Source organism: Pan paniscus, chromosome 17 (assembly GCF_029289425.2).
Source record: "Pan paniscus chromosome 17, NHGRI_mPanPan1-v2.0_pri, whole genome shotgun sequence".
Lineage (NCBI taxonomy): Eukaryota > Metazoa > Chordata > Mammalia > Primates > Hominidae > Pan > Pan paniscus.
The window spans coordinates 38,246,085-38,264,345 of NC_073266.2; the positions used below are offsets into that span (position 1 = coordinate 38,246,085).

Sequence of the window (18,261 nt, forward strand, 5' to 3'; positions counted from 1 at the left end):
GAAGTCTAGAAGCAGGCAGTCCAAGGCTGGTAAGGGAGCGCTGCTCAGTGAGATTGCCTAGACCCAGGTTTCTTCTACCTTCTTCTTCCATCATCTTGGTGTTTGCCCTTTTTCCTGTAGTGCAAGGTGGCTCATGCTCACATCTGCATTCTAGCCAGCAGGAAGAGGAAAAGGCCAGTGATAAAATATGGCCCAAAAGTTGCACATATGACTTCTGCTCTCAACTGATTGGCCAGAATTTAATCACATGACCATGCGAGCAGCAAGATTGGTTGGGAAACATAATCTTTAATTCTGAATAACCATGTGTCCTTCCAAAATTCAGGGGCTCCACCAGTGTAGATAAAGAGTCTATTGGGGTCTATGAGTTCCCTAAAATGATTTGTAAAAGTTTATATAAGCATTTGTGAATGTGTACTTTTCTGATAACTTTCATTAGCTTCTGAAAACGGTTTGTGACCAAAGCTGAGAATATTTAGATATTTATAAAAGAATTTGAATGATTTATTTAATATAACGTTTATTTTATTAGCTCTATTCCAATTGATTACAACCTGTATCGAAAATTCTGGTCACTTCAGGATTACTTCAGGAACCCTGTGCAATGCTATGAGAAGATTTCATGGAAAACTTTTCTCAAGGTAAGTTGCCAGTGACAGACTATCAGAAGCCCAGTATTTTATAGCCAGTGATAGAGCTAAAACTTAATCTTGTCTAACATACTTTTCACTATATAATTCTGCCTCTTACATTTTTATACCCATTTCATAACAAGTGAAATTATAAATTAATATTTAAACCACTAATATTGTGAAGTAGTATATAAGAATCAGATATTTAAAAGTTTGTCATTACAGCCTTGCTTTTTTTGAATATAATGAGTGTTGTTAACATAAATTGATATTTTGCAGAATATATTCTATCTTTGTACAAAATTATTTTAGCTATCTTGTTGAAACAGAAGTCCTCAAGTCATGGCTCTGGGCTAGATCTAACCTACTGGTTATAAACAAAGGTTTATTGGAATAGTACCATGACCATCCACTTACCTGTGGCTGTTTTTGCACTATAGTGGCACAGCTGAGTAGTTGCAACTGAGATTATAAAGGCCACAAAGCCTGAAATACTTACTCTCTGGTCCTTTACAGAAAAAGTTTGCCAATCCTGTTTTAGAAGAATTTGTTGTATTTTTCTTGGCTACTTAAAGATCAGTTGTCCTTTTTTGTCATAATCAAAATCTAAGATAAATAGGTAGTTCTCAGAATAGCATGGTGTGTGTTATGTTATTTTTAATAGTTTTTGTTTTATATGCAATTTTTTGTGGGGGCAGCACCATCCAAATTCAGATTAAGTGGTTAGTGAGAAATAATCTGGAATTGTCTTCTAACTGGACAGAATTTGGTGGAATTTATTTGCTCAGTTTTTAGCACAAGAAATGCGTAAGAGTTTCCACAGGTGGTTAAACAATTTCACTGGTAAATTTCTGTACACTCTTAAAAATGTTCCCTAATCTATTTGTCCCTTACGCAAACTTCTTAAATCATATTTCTTTGGTTTTTTTTTTTTTTTTTTTTTTTTTGAGACAGAGCCTCCCAGGTTCAAGGGATTCTTCAGCCTCAGTCTCTTGAGTAGCTGGGACCACAGGTGCCTGCCACCACACCTGGCTAATTTTTGTATTTTTAGTCGAGAAGGGGTTTCACCATGTTGGCCAGGCTGGTCTCAAACTCCTGATCTCAAGTTACCTGCCCACCTCCGCCTCCCGAAGTGCTGGGATTACAGGCATGAGCCACCACCACTGGCCAAGAAATCATATTTCTTTAGGAGTAGGGAGCTTGTACCTACTTTTACAACAAGTGAAATATCATACAAAATAGTTTTAACTCCCATTTTGCTATCATAATTTTTATTGTTAGTGTGCCTTGCAATATACAGTCTACATACATGATTGACTGGGAGTAAATTCTAGGCATTTTGATGCAGAAAAGCACTAAACAAATTTGGGTAACAATGTCGAATAAAACTAATATTTTTATTTTGCAGTATTCTGAAGAAGTTTTAGCTGTTTTTAAGAGTTATAAATTAGATGATACTCAGGCCTCAAGAAAAAAGATGGAAGAATTGAAAACAGGAGGAGAACATGTATATTTTGCAAAATTTTTAACAAGTGAAAAGGTATAAGTTTTTCTTTTTCATTAAGCATAATAAGAAATGGTCTTGTTTTATTTCCGTTTAGCTGACAGCCTTTCTAAGTTAAACTGAATAGAAATGTTTCTTATTTTACTTTGGGTTAAAGCTGATTGATTAATGTTAGTTTGAAAGTCCCATTTCTTCCTTTCAGAAGTAGGACTAATTTGGTTTCAAAGGTGAAAGTAGTTCTACATTAAGTCTGTTTTGTAGACTAATTTTGGAATAAATGCAGTTTAATTACTTTCATGTCTATATATTTTAAATGTCAAGTTAGGATTTAATTTGTATATGAAAATATTTCATAATTATTATTTAGGTACAAGTAAGGGGTTTAAAAGTTCCTTGTTAATCTTATTTATACATTTTAAAAAGTAAATTTTATTCAAATATAATGCTACAAGATTATGTAAAGTTTCTAGTCAAGATGGCACATTGAGTTTATGTTTCGACTCACTCCCTTTGCTCCAAACACATAGCAATGACGGGTAAAATATAAACGAGAAAACAAAAGAGACAAGGCTGGGCTTCCAGAAACAAGATAAATATCTTCATGGACCAGAAATGCCAAGTAGTGAGCAAAACTGCAGCCTGGGCCTGCTGGACTCTCTATCCAAGGCAGGTGGTGGTGTCCAGGAATTTGGCTACAAGTAACAGAGACTAAATGTGCACCATGTGGGACAAGGGGCCAGAGCCAGATTCACTTCTTGAAGCCAAGGACTAGGGTGGAACTTTTATCCACTTTTGGAAAGAAACTAAGAAAAAATATTGCCAGTCTTCTGCCAAGGGCTATGGTTTTATAGGAAGTTGTGAGCCTAGGGATAACAAAGACAGCTTTGTGTCCATCTGCTTGCTCAGTGACCAAATATGTGATATGCTCAGTATACTTATGAAACAGCTGCTCCAAGAAGTCATCATAAGACTTCTTCTAGACTTTTGGACTCAGGGGCCCTGGTAGAAGCAGATGCAAAACTGCTAGACAGGGAAGGATGTACACAGAGAGGGAGGGGAAAGGAAGTAAACAAACATCCCAAAAGAAAAGGCTCCTGTTCAAAACTCTGATAAATTAAAATTCCAAAATCCATAAATCTAATGCTAAGAAGGATCACCAGCAAAATCAACTATTGGGATATATATATATTTATTCCAGATGAAATATATAGCCTGACCAAGACTTTATGTATGTTTTGGATACTCAAAAAGATAATCGATGAGATAACATCCATTGAAAAGGAACAAGAAATCATGAAACAAAAGCAGGCTGAAATGAAGTAGGACAGTCGATACAACTAATCGGAGTCTTGGAAATGAAAAATAACAATAATTGAAACCAAAACTCAGCACACAGAATTAAACTATACACTGGACATAGATGAACAAAGAACTAGTGAACTGAAGAAGGTGATGAGAACTTCATCCAGCAAGCAGCACAGACAGATTTTTTTTTTTTTTAAGTGGAAGAGCAGTTAAAAGCCATGGTGAATAGATTGGGAATTTCCAACATCTGTCTAGTAGGATTTCCAAAGAAGAAAATGGAGGGAATGGTAGAGAAACTGGATTGCAGAGAATTGAAGGAAATCTCAAATCCTCAGCTTAAAAGTGTGCCACAACTGCCAAGCAGGATAAAGAAAGATAAATCTACTCTTCATTACATCATGCCATAACTGTGGGCATTCAGAGAAAACCTAAAAGCCACTAAGGGATAAGAAAGACAAATATACTGGGAAGGCACAGCAGTTTGACTGTTAGCAGATTTCTAACATATCAACCATTAATACCAGAAGACAGTAGAGAAATATTAAAGTGCTGAAAGAAAAATGACATTCAATCTAGAATTTTATACCAAGTTAAATATACTCAAGACTGTCAATGAAAGAAAGACATTTTTATTTAAAGACCAGGATAACTTACCACTCAGTGACCCTCATTTTGAAAAAAACTACTCAAGGATGTTCTTCAGGAGGAAGGAAATTGAACCCATAAGAATGGAGTGGGATACAGAAGGCAACGGTGAGCACAAAAATTGAAAAATATGACAGTAAATTTACTATTGACTATAAACACAAAAAAGTCATGAATGAGTTAAAATTTTTTTAATTAAAAAATTTTATTCACGTGGAACTTAACTAGATGGCAGTAATAATATGGAAGGGGAAAGCAGAGATGTTTAGTGAGTAATTTAAAATTATGGCAGTCCTTGTAATCTTCAGGAGTAGGAAAGGAATACTGAATATTCCTTTTCATGTATATTAAAAGGGTAACCACCAAAAGAAAACCAACTTGTTGCTCTCAAAGAGCAGAGATCAAAGGGAGGCAGGGAGGAATCTAGACCACTTTATAAATCCAGCAAATGGCAGAAAAAAGGAAGAGAAAGGAGGAGAGAAATACGTCAGTAATAACAAGTATAGACTGATTTAATTTACCTAATAAGACTTTATCAGATTGGATTTTTAAAACTCCAGCTATATTTGTTAATTTAAATGAAACAAATATAGAAACCTTTTGGTTAACTAAAGAATTCAAAAGTTTTATTCTACCTCATGTGTAAGAAAATCCCAAAGCTCTTCTTGCTTAACAAAGAACCTTCCCAAGGTTACCTACTTTTAGAATGCAGAGGTGTCAGTTTAATATTATCAGGGCAAAAAAGTTACAAAATAAAACAACCAGTAAGAGTTGTGTACTTTTAAGAGTTACAGGTCCACATTTCTCAGGACATGACAGCTATTTCAAAACTCTGGATGTCTTAATTGATATATGTATATATATATATATTTTTGAGACGGAGTTTGGCTCTGTCGCCCAGGCTGGAGTGCAATGGCGCGGTCTTGGCTCACTGCAACCTCTGCCACCTGGGTTTAAGCGATTCTCCTGCCTCCACCTCCCGAACAAATAGCATTTCTAAAGACATTTTAGTAATGAAAAACAGCAGGATTAAACATTTTCAGAGAAATCTCCACATTGGAATGTGGGATTGATGCTTTTATATCAGTCCATTCACTTTGTCACACTTGGCTTTCTAATAGTATCTCTCCTTTTCTGATTCTTTGTGAACTTGCTTTCACCAGCAGTTAGAACATGAACTTTCAGGATTAAGCACTGAAATTTCATTAATTAATATCACATCACGAGGAAGGTAAAAACAGCTTTGAGAAACTTAAAACATACCATAGGAGTAAGAAAAAGGCACAAAATTGTACCAAAGAGAATGTGAGGCATGTAATGTTTTGCATCTTCATTTCCCTTTGTTGCCCCTTAAGCAACAACTTTGTCTTAAATTTACAGTCCTCCTTGTACATTCTTCATATTTTTTGGTGTATTTTTAGTTTTTACTACTTAATATACAAGTGAAAATATTTGTAATGCATTACGTGTATCATGAAAAATATGCAACATTTTATAAGCTTTACTGCTTCACTGAAAGAAGCCTTCCAGCATCTCTGTACCTTACATGGTGTTTTGATACTAGGATTCCCAAAAAGGCCTTCACACCTAAATATATGCCAGTTTTGGGCCTGATGTTACTTTCAACTTTTGATATAGATTTGGTAAGTCATGAGAAAGGTCTGGATTTTTCAGGGATATGGGTGCCATATTCCTTGCCAGTAAGAGCTAGCTAAAGTGAAATCTAAAGCTATGATTATTTGGAGCATAACTCTTTAGCCTATCATTTCACTGGTGAGCAGGTTTAGAAAAGTGCTTGTCATTACAAGGTTAGATCTTTCATCTCTGTAATAGAGCCGTGACCCCATCCAATGGGAATATTATTATCCAGAAGCATTGTGTTTTGTTACATGAATCTGGTCAGACTTTTCCTTAGGGATAGTCCGGAAATAATGCTTGGCAAGGATGATACGAACTTTTTTTTTTTTTTGAGACACTTTTTTTTTGGCCCACTGTAACTTCCACCTCCTGGGTTCAAGCGATTCTCGTGCCTCAGCCTCCCAGGTAGCTGGGATTACAGGCACCCAACACCATGCCTGGCCAATTTTTGTATTTTTAATAGAGACAGGTTTTTTGCCATGTTGGCCAGGCTGGTCTCCAACTCCCAACCTCAGGTGATCTGCCTGCCTCAGCCTTCCAAAGTGCAGGGATTACAGGCGTGAGCCACCACGCCCAGCCAGATGATATAAACTTTATAGTTGGAGATAGGCCAGTCATGTGGCAACTACAGGTAGGCAGAGGTTCTACAAATAAAATGGGTGTCTTTGTAAATTATTGTGTCTTCCTTCTTAAAGACGGAAGTTTCCCCTAGAAACAAAGTGCCACATTTTTGTACTACGTGGAGTGTGATTCTAAATACTAATGCCCAACAGTATAGTTGGCCCTTTTTAGCAGAGCAAAATAATCCAGGGATACTACTTGCTAAATGTAGTGCTGATATACCTGGGTTGTTTATTTTTTAATGGAGTGGAAAAGTATCTGTTCCTTAAGGTTAGTCCAGGATCATACTCAGAAATTTTAAGGGAGGATTTTACCTCTAATTGTTCAACTTATACCAAATAAAAGGCACTGGTATTATAGGGATTCCTCCCTCTGTACTATGTAGCATGTAAAAGCAGAAAAACATTTCAAAACGTTTAAGTACCATGAGTATTACCATGATGGTTAAAGGAATATATTTTTGGATCTTTTAAGTTCTCACAGAAAGAGTGTAATAACACTAATTAGATATAGGCTTTAGGGTTACCCAGTCCTTCAGAATAATACACTTCTCACTTTCCATCTGAGACTCAATGACCAAAATGATCAGATGGAATACTCAGTGGCTAGCAGTTACCAGGGTGAGGTTACCCACAGTTATGTACTGTTGACCCTAGTGTGGTCATTAGGCCATTCATTTTCATGGAGAAAAGAAAATTCACAATTTTGCTTGGTCTCTGCATTGTGTGAAGAGGCCTCTAGTTAGGACTTTTGGTCATTTTTTAAAAAAAGTTCCTGGCAGTAAGAAACTATCCATATAGTCATTCTGCCTTAAATGTTTTGTACTTTTTATGTCCATTTGAGAGGTTGAATCTTTATGTAGTAACGGCTAAGGTGGGTCTCTTATAAGATACACTATAGCCTAGTTAGGAGCAAATTAAGGCAGAAGCAAGACCCTCCTGTTAACAAAGTGGGCAGGCTAACCACTATCCTACAATTTTTTTTTTTATCTCATTAGTTGTTCTCGGCATGGGAGGCTTTTAGATAGCTCTGGAACAGGGTTGCACAGCAGGAGGTGAGCGGTGGGCAAGCAAGCGAAGCTTCATCTGTATTTACAGCTGCTCTCCATCACTCGTATTACCACCTGAGCTCCGTCTCCTATCAGATCAGCAGCAGCATTAGATTCTCATAGGAACATGAACCCTATTGTAAACTGATCATGAGGGATCTAGGTTGTGTGCTCCTTATGAGAATCTAATGCCTGATGATCTGTCACTGTCTCCCACCACCCCCAGGTGGGACCTTCTAGTTGCAGGTAAACAAGCTCAGGGCTTCCACTGATTCTACATTATGGTGAGTTGTATATGTATTTCATTATATATTACAATATAATAATAATAGAAATGAAGTACACAATAAATGTAATGTACTTGAATCATCCCAAAACCATTCCCTCTACCCCATAACCCCTGGTCTGTGGAAAAATTGTCTTCCATGAAACCAGTCCCTGGTGCCAAAAAGGTTGGGGATCCCTGCTTTAGAAGTCTTTTGCTGACAGTCATGTCAGTCTTAGCATGTGGGTGTGCTTTCACTCGTCCTGTTAAGGTAAATACTATAGCCAAAACCTTTTCATATGATTGTAAAATTGACTTGTAATGGTCTTCAGGGCGGAAAGCATGAACTACCCTCTGTTTTGACATTTTTGAACTCTGGTCCTGACAGATAGAACAGTTCTTTAAATATCATTGAGCATATTAGAAAACTTAGAGCATACTCTGCCATTGTTATTTTTAGAATAACCTCTGTGTGTGAGTCAAGCCATGGTTATACAAGCAAGATAAGAAAGTAAAGTGATGCTATCAAGTAGCAGCCCTCTAGGAAAGACCAAAGACAGGGTGCAGAAGATGTACTGCCAAAGTAGGCTCTGAATTTGGAGCCTAATCTTGAAGAGAGGCAAAGTCTGAAAGGCTTAGCAGAGGAGACTAGTTATTTGATAAGATAAAGAGCAGAGATAGAATAAGAAGTCGCCCAACCTTCTTATTAGCCAAAGTAATAGAAATTAATACTGACTATAACAGAAAGACCATTACAAATTTTAGATCCTCTAGAAATGAGAACTCATTATTTTTACAACAGTGTATAGTCATGATTACACAAAAGCATAACAAAGTCATATTTATAAATGTTAATAGACCTTTGAAAAGAAAATGTTCTCTGATGAGGACAATAATTTTGGACTCCTGGACAGACTCTGTAGAGGGCAAAAAAATATTACCTGGTTATAAATGGACTTCATACCCAGAGGAAAAAAAAATTTTTTATCTGCGTTAATTGGGCTCCCTCCTCTATTATATACAAGTGTTTATTAGTTTTCAGTATACTTTGATATGCATGTTTTAATAGATCAGTGTTTAATAACAGTATTATTTAAAACTTTGAAATTGGTTTTTAAAACAATTCTATCAATCATGTTTAATATGTAAACATTAACTGATTTATTTCATCCTGAGTGTTATGAAGAACAAACATGTTAAGGTATAGTCAGAGATACATAGGTTTAAAAACATGAATCAGGCCAGGCACAATGGCTCACACCTGTGTCCCAGCACTCTGGGAGGCCGAGGCAGACAGATCACTTGAGGTCAGGTGTTTGAGACCAGCCTGGCCAACACAGCGAAACTCTGTCTGTACTAAAAATACAAAAAATTAGCCGGGCGTGGTGGCAGGTGCCTATAATCCCAGCCACTCGGGAGGCTGAGGTAGGAGAATTGCGTAAACCCAGGAGGCAGAGGTTGCAGTGAGCTGAGATCACACCACTGCACTCCATCCTGGGCAACAGAGTGAGACTCTGTCTCAAAAAATAAATAAATAAAATAGAAGAATCATGTGTTAGGGACTTTTTATGTTTTCTGTGTCTGAATTTTAACTTTTTGTAGAAATTTTTTCAATACTCTGTAATCCTATAGAATATTAAAACTTTACCGGGTAGCGTAAGAATATTCTGTAAATTCATATAATTTTCAGTATTGTCTGAGATTTATGAAAACCAATATATAAACACTGGCTGTTTAATCACAGCTTGATTTAGTTGTTCACCCATGTTTATGAGTAAATAATCCTGAGTTAATAATACAGGTAACAACAAAATAACCAATATTAATTAGAAAGTTTCATTTTAGCCTTTTAAAGGTAGAAAAGTCTTATGTTTATTAAAAATCTATATTTGTATCTTTTTTCTACCTTGTTGTTTAATCAAAGAAAAGTCATAAAGTCATCTTTTAAACTGAAAACTTTCAAACAGTACTAATGTAAAACATTAAAGAGTTTGTTTTACATTGATTATGAGTATTAAGGAAAATGAAATGTAAATTTTTGATATTTATTTTATTGAGGAATACTGTAGCCTTCTAAGTCTACTTCACAGTACAGTCATGCACCCCATAATGGCACCACATAACGACCACATAACTGGTCAACAGTGGACCCCATGTACAACAGTGGTTCTGTAAGATTATAGATTATAATACTGTATTTTTACTTTGCCTTTTCTATGTTTAGATACACAGATCCTTAACCATTGTGTTACAGTTGCTTACAGTATTCAGTGCAGTAACATGCTCTACAGGTTCGTAGCCTAGGAGCCATAGGCTGTACCATATAGCCTAGTTGTGTAGTAGGCAATTCTATTGTTAAGTACACTCTATGATATTCACACAATGGGGAAATTGCCTAATGACACCTTTCTTAGAATGTATCCCTGTAGGTAAGCGACACATTATTAGTACAGAAAATTGCTTAAAACTTTTTAATTTGAGACTGTATCTTCAGGTTATCTTTTTACTAAATAAAAGGATTGAGACTTGATAGCTCCTGCCTTCAATGGGCATCTCCTTTTATCTTATAACTCAGCAGGGACACTGAGAGACCTTTAAGCTAAAATTAGATTTTTCATTTTTTTAAGAACTTTTTTTTGAAAGACAGTTTGAAAAGAATTATTAGAGAGTAGAGCTGGGTGCAGTGGCTCACACCTGTAATCCTAGCACCTTGGGAGGCCAAGGTGGGCAAATCACTTGAGGTCAGGAGTTTGAGACCAGCCTGGCCAACATGGTGAAACCCCATCTCCACAAAATACAAAAATTAGCCAGGCGTGGTGGTGCGTGCCTGTAATCCCAGCTACCCTAGAGGCGGAGGCATGGGGATCCATTGAACCTGGGAGGCAGAGGTTGCGGTGAGCCAAGATCGCACCGCTGCACTCTAGCCTGGGCAACAGAGTGAGACTCCATCTCAAAAAAAAAAAAAAAAAAAGAAGGAATACTATTTAAATTTATAATTTAGTTGTTTTTATACAATTGTTTACACATTCTTTTTCTCAGAAACCAAATGTTTTCTATTTCAGTTGAGTAAGTTATATGGAAGGTACTATTCCAGGTAGAAAACTATTGTACAGTTTAGTCCTCTAAACCCTAATTTAATATCTAACACATTTGTGAAAATTAAAAGTTTAAATTGTTTAAAGTTTAAAGCGAAATATTTGTAAACATACTAACTGTGGAACCTGTATTTTTTTTTTCGTAATCTGGGGAGAAAATGGGTATATTCAAAACATTTGGTGTTTAGGCTTGATTTCTTAATTGTCTGGGCAGATTTTAACAGCTCGTCCAGGATTATGTAAGCACTTAGTGGTGCCTTTCAACAATTTAAAAAGGAAATCCAGTATGTGAAGCCTGGTGTGGTGGCTCACGCTCGTAATCCCAGCACTTTGAGAGGTCAAGGTGGGTGGATCACTTGAGGCCAGGAGTTTGAGATCAGCCTGGCCAACATAGTGAAACCCCATCTCTACTAAACATACAAAATTTAGCTGGGTGTGGTAGTGCGCACCTGTAGTCCCAGCTGCTCAGGAGGCTGAGGCAGAATTGCTTGAACCCAGGAGGCAGAGGTTGTAGTAAGCCACGATTGTGCCACTGCACTCCAGCCTGGGTGACAGAGCAAGACTCTGTATAAAAAAAAAAAAATCCAGTACATGAGAGATTTAGTACTTTTCTAGAAATCTCTCAAGCCACACAGTCTGATCAGACTTATATACTATAGAAACTGTACAGCTGTGTTCTTTTCAGAGACTTAATACTTTTTTGAGAAATATGCAACTCCTGCAGTCATGCTACAGAAAGACTACCCTATTGCCCACTCCCTGACACACAATTCATATGGGTTTTCACATAAAAGAAAAAAAAAAAGCCTAACACTCAGTCAACAGGAAAATTATTAAATTATTAGGCCAACTAGAGGTCATACAAGAGCACTTTGAAGGAGTGAAAACATTCTGAACTAACTCAAGGTTAATAGAAGCGATCCTTTTGTGTACTGTACCTCACTGGGGCTCAAGAGCAAAACATAAAATCACATTTACACAGATGCTCTGAGCTTCCCATGTACCAAATTGCCATTGGTACATTTGTCTTCCGGGGGCACCAGTTTCCTTTTAATGAGGTTTGCATCTTAGAATCTTATTCTTTCCTAGTTATGCAAAACTGAGTTGTGTAATTCCATGATTTTCAGTAAGAAGGAAAAAAGCGGACCTAAGAAGCTTAAAACTTACATGGAAAAGAAAAGAACACAAAATTTAATAAATTGAAGATGGAGCAGTTTGTATCCACAAGGGATATATACCTAAAACAAAACTCATGATTGAAATATTAGGATGGAAAGAGACATACCAGGCTAATATCAACAAAAAGAAAGCTACATAAATAACAAATAAAATAGAATTTAAGGGAAAAAGTATAAATAGGACAAGGAACACTACATAATAAAGGAATGAACCACCAAGAAGGTGTCATGAACTTATATGTATTTAACAATATACCCTCAAAATATATTAAGCAAAAACTTACAAAATTATGAAAAGTTGGCCCACAATTACAGTATGTGTTTTTAACTGCTTCTGATGGATCAGGTTGACTAAAGATTAGTTAAGTATATGGAAGATTTGAACAATGACAGTAATAAGCTTGGTGTAGTATAGAACAAATAGAAGCAACATATTTCTTTTTGTGTATACGTGGAACATTCACAAAATTTGACCATGTACTAGGTCACAAAGAAATTCTCAGCAAATTTCAAAGATTATACACGAAGAACACATTCTCTGGCCACATTTCTCTGTAATCAAATTAGAATTCTAAAATTAGAGCTGCAAAAAGGATAGCTTAAAAAAAGGCAAATATATGAAAACATAAAAATGCATTTCTCAGGAGTTAAAGAAGAAATCATAATGGAAATTCCAAATTTGTAATAAATGTATATCAAAATTGTAATTATAGGAAGAATTACATGTCCAAAGTGTGGGTTGCAAATAAAGGGAGATGTAAAGGGACAGTTAAAGCTTCATATGCATTAATGGAAAAAATGTCAAGAAAGAGTGACAAATTGAGCGTTCAACTCAAGAAGTTAGAAAAAGTACAAAATAAAGCTCAAGAAAATGGAAGTAATAATAGCACAACTTAGTGAAATAAAACAAACTAAAACATATCAGCAAAACAAAGTTGTTTCTTTGAAAAGAAAATGTTATAAAAAGAAATCCAGAGCTTGTGCAAGGAAAATGAAAAGATACCAGCAAACAATATTAACAGTAAAAATTGACATAGAGATATTTCAAATGATTAAGAGGATATTATGAACAACTTCTACGAATAAGTTTTGAAGCCTAATAAAATGGGAATTGTTTAGAAAATTTTAATGACCGAAATAGACTCTCAAAAAAAAAAAAATAGAAAACCAAATAAATGAACAACCATTAAAGAAATACCAGCCAGAATGACACTTTTTGAGTGACATCAGGCCCAGAGGTTTTTTAGGCATATCTTATCAACACTTCAAAGAATAAATAATTTCTACCATAAATGAAAATTTTCAGAAGTTAGAAAAGGAGAAGCCCCCCAGTTCATTATGTAAGATTATAACTTAAAATCCCAATAAGGACAGAACAAGGAAAAATGTGTATGTATATTCATCTCACATATAAATAGAATGTTTTCTATTTATAGAAATAAAAAATGTCTTACAAACTCACAAATTAAATGAAGTAGTTATTTTTTTAAAAATAGAGACATACAGTTTATCCTAGGAATGTAAGTATGGTTCATCAGAAAGATGAATATAATGCCAGATTAACAACAGATTGGCTGGGCGTATTGCCTTACGCCTGTAATCCCAGCACTTTGGGAGGCCAAGGCCGGAGGATTGCTTGAGCCCAGGAGTTCAAGACCATCCTGGGCAACACAGCAAGACCGTGTCTGGAAAAAAAAAAAAAAAAAAACAGATTAAAGATTTTTAAGATCTGTATGATCATCTCAGAAGCCAAGAAAATTCAATAAAATCTAATATTCAATATAAAAAGTAGAAAGGAATGTTCTCTGAGTTGATAAAGGACTGATTTTAAAAACCCTATTGCAAACATCATACACAATTATGAAACTTTAGAAAGTATTCCCGTTAAATCCAAAAAGAAGACAAGGATGGACACTAACCATATTTCTGTTCAACACCGTACTGGAGGATCTAACCATTTCAATAAGAGAAAAAAACAAAAAAGGAGTAAGAGTTATAAGTATTGGAAAGAAAAGAGTAAACTATCCCCATTTGAAGACAATATAACTGTCTACAGAGAAAAATCCAAGAGAACCAAGAAACTGTTAGAACTAATGAAACTTCAGCAAGATTGCAAGAGAAACATCAATAGTGTTCTTATAAACCAGTAATCAATTACATGTTATTCAGAATAGCAGTGAAAGCTCTCCAATTCCTAGGCGTAATCTTCATAGAGAAACATTACAAAAATGGAGCAGTGTTTCTACATTTATAGATACAGACCCAGTGCCCCTTCTCCCCAGATTTATTGATTCAGTATATTTTGAATCAGTATCCAAATGGGTTTTTTAATTTGAGTTATACCCAAAGGAATATAAATTGTTTTATTATAAAGACCAAATGGGTTTTTTCATGGGAACTCAAAAAGTTAGTCTTACTATTTCTATGGAAAAGCAAAGAGCCAAGAGTAAGAAAACTATGAAGAAAGCGGGGACACTTGCTGTGTCAGATATTAAGACCTATACAGCAATAGTAATTAGGGCAGGTAATTATTAGTACTAATATACAGAAGAAGAAAACTAAAACAATAGAAAGTCCAAATTGTAGAAAAGGTTAATATACAAAAGAGTTTGCATTATAAACTTGTGAGGAAAGGATGAATTATTTATTTATTTATTTATTTATTTTGAGACAGAGTTTCACTCTTGTTGCCCAGGCGAGTGCAATGGCGCGATCTTGGCTCATCGCAGCCTCCACCTCCTGGGTTCAAGTGATTCTCTTGCCTCAGCCTCCTGAGTAACTGGAATTACAGGCATGCGCCACCATGCCCAGGTAATTTTATATTTTTAGTACAGACAAGGTTTCTCCATATTGGTCAGGCTGGTCTCAAACTCCCAACCTCAGGTGATCTGCCCGCCTCAGCCTCCCAAAGTGCTGGGATTACAGGTGTGAGCCACCAGGCCTGGCCTATTCTTAATAAATGTTGCTTGGACAATTCATTATCCATATGGAAAAATTAAAATTCAGTCTATACCTCAGTACAGTCAATTCTAGGTTAATCAATTCCAGGTTAATTGAAAGTATGAATGAGAAAAGCAAGACTTTTAAACATTTAGAAGAAAACATGAAATATGTAAATTTGGAGTAGGGAGAGATTTCTTGAGCTACAAAAAGCACAAATTGTGAGGGAAAAATATCAATTTAGTATTTAAGATTTAATATTAAGATGTAAAAGTCTTGAATAGCAAAAGATACCATAGGCAAAGTAAAAAGACAAGGCACAGACTGGGAGAAGATTATTTGTCACCTACATAACCAGGAAAAATTAGTATTCAAAATATTCCATTGATAAAAGACAACCAAATGGAAAACTGAAAAGATGATAAGAAAAAGTAATTTAAAGATGTAGAAAACTGAATAGTGAATGAGCTTATAAAAGTTGCTAAGAATCTCTAGTGCAGATAAAATATGAGATAACCATTTCACACTTAGCAAACTGGCCAAAATTGAAAAGCCTAACAATACTAGTATTGGCAGAGATGTGGGAAAATGAGAACTTTTATACACTGTTGAAATATAAATTGAATCAACCACTTTGCAGAATACTTTTGTAAAAACTAGTGAAGTTAAAATTTGTTCCTAAATATGGCCCCCTACACAGGACCCACATACACAAGGAAATCTCTGAGAAGATTCACTGTACCATTGTTTGTAAATGATGTATTTGTAAATGAAAGTTTAGAAACAGTGTCAATGTTCACAAGCAGAAGACTGGGTGATAATTTTATGTGACAGTTCTATAAAGCACTGAAAATGGATTAATTATAGCAGGGGTTGGCAAATCTGGCCTATCATCTATTTTTGTAGATAATTTTTATTGGGCCAGGTGTAGTGGCTGTAATCCCAGCACTTTGGGAGGCCAAGACAGGAGGATTGCTTGAAACCAGGAGTTTGAGACCAGCCTGAGCAACAAAGTGATACCCCCATCTCTACAAAAAAATTTTAAAATGAGCTGAGTGTGGTGGCATATGCCTGTAGTCCCAGCTACAGGGGAGGCTGAGGCAGGAGAATCACTTGAGCTCAGGAGGTCAAGGCTGCAGTGAGCCATATTCATGCTCCTGCATTCCAGCCTGGGTGACAGAGTCAGATCCTATCTCAGAAAACAATAAATAAGAATAATAATTTTTATTGGAACACAGCCACCCTCATTCATTTAGATTGTCTCTGACTGCTTTTGCTCTGTAACAGCAGAGATAAATAGTTGTGACAGAGATATATAGTCTATAAAGCCTAAAATAGTTTCTGGCTGGTCCTTAAAAGATTTGCCAATCCCTGAACTAGAGCAACATGTATTAGGATGGGTAAATTTCAAACATAGTGTTGTATGAAAATAGCAAATTGCAGAATAGCACATACTGTGTAGAGTTTGAAACAGTGCAAAGTACATCCATATATTATTTATAGATGTTTACATATGTAGTAATATAAAATGTGTATAAAAATCCTAACCGTGAAATACATGGTAGTGGTTACCATAGTAGAGGGAGGGAGGGAAATAGGAGTGGGGAGGTTATAGAGGGAGCTTCAACAGTGTCTATGATATTCTGTTTCTTTAACAGATATGTAACAAGTAAAAATGTTAGGATTTTATATGTAGCGGGGTAGTGGGTACATGAATGTTGTATTACTTAACTATACCTTTTTGAACATTTAAAATATTTCATAATTTAAAAATTGGATAATTTGATCTCAGCTGATGTGTTATGACAGTTGGTAAGATTTTAATGAGAATGTTCTGAATATTTTGTTTTCTAGCATGTTTTTTATGTATTTTGTGTTAAATTGATAGAAATGGAAGATTTCATACACTTTAATCTTACCCAGGAATATTATTTATATGTAAAATTGATTGACAGAAAGGCATGTAAGGATGACTAAAATGAAAAGCATGAGCCTTTTTAGGTTTAGAATATCAGGAAAACTGAGGCCTGAGCTAAGATGTGCCATAAAAGCTAAGGACAGTAGCCTAGTCCAGTGATGTATGCCTGAAATTCCAGCTATTTAGGAGACCGGGGCGGGAGGATCACTTGGGCCTAGGAGTTCAAGTTCAGCCTGGGCAACATAGCGAGACCCTTCTATACTAAATACATACATACATACAGCTAAGGATAATAAAAGCCCTTTGCTCAAGATACAAAGACATTTACAAAGAAACATTTGGGCCAGGCATGATGGCCTACACTTGTAATCCCAGCACTTTGTAAGGCTGAGGCTGAAGGATTGCTTGAAGTTCAAAACAGCCTGGAGTTCAAAACAGCCTGGGCAACAAAGTGAGACTCTGTCTCTACAAAAAATTTAAAAGAAAAAAATTAGCTGGGCATTGTGGCATATGCCGGTGGTCCTAGCTACTCAGGAGGCTGAGGCGAGAGAATTGGTTGAGGCCCTGAGTTCAAGGCTGCAGTGAGCTATGATGGTGCCATTGCACTCCAGCCTGAGAAGCAGAGTGAGACCCTGTTGCTAAAAATAATAATAATGAAATGTTTGACCCATGACATAGTGTAAATGATATAATTTTTTAAATAACCAAAGAAAAATGGAACTAGATAGTAGATATTATGAAAGAAAGGGTACAATTGAGTGTATTAGTTTTACTCTCAGCTGTGTCGCTAACTAGCTGTGTAATCTTGCCTAGGTAGTTTTAACTTTTCTGGACCTAGTTTCCTTAAGTATAATGTGAAGCAGTTAGCTTGAATCACATTAGGTCCTTTCCACCCCTGATTCAGTGTTTTGTTGACTCCTATTTTCAATCCATTGTTTCTATCAAGGAAAATCTTTCAACATAAAAAAATAAAATGAACAGCTAGTAAGCATCACCTAGCCACTTTGGTTCGTCTCTTTAAGCTAGGGGTTCACATCTCTACTCCAGATGTATTGAACTGTGTACTTTGGTCCTTCAAATAGGCCAGTCTCTTATTTGGCTCCCCCTCTTGGACCACTGTCCCCCAACCCCCACTCTCCACCTTTAGGTTTGTTCCTTGCTGAGAGTTTAGATGCTGCTTTCTCCAGGAAGCCTTCCTAGAGTTGCTTGGGCAAATGGATGTTGGAGCCTCTCATTGAATTAGCCAACACTGGAGAACAGCTTTTGTGGAGGAAATTGATGTTTTACTTTGTTCATGAAATCTGATCAAGTGTCAGTTGAACATTCAAGTAGAGATGTGTAATAGGTTGTCTAGTATACAAATCTGGAGATTAGGAACAAGATCTAGGTTGAGATTATAGTTGTAGGAGTTACCAGTTTATAAATGGTAATTCAAACTGTAGAGTATATGAAATGAGCTAAAGGGGAGAGTG

At 36.0% G+C, this 18,261-nt stretch overlaps 1 protein-coding gene across 2 annotated transcripts in view; it reads left to right on the plus strand.

The window, feature by feature from the left end:
* THOC1 (THO complex subunit 1) overlaps positions 1–18,261 on the plus strand; it is a 50,293-nt gene that overhangs the window by 16,756 nt on the left and 15,276 nt on the right. For both annotated transcript variants that reach the window (XM_024926299.4, XM_003815639.6), the window contains exons 10-11: positions 533–641; positions 2,041–2,172. In XM_024926299.4, the coding sequence (XP_024782067.2) occupies positions 533–641; positions 2,041–2,172 (241 nt within the window). The remainder of the gene's footprint in view (positions 1–532; positions 642–2,040; positions 2,173–18,261) is intronic.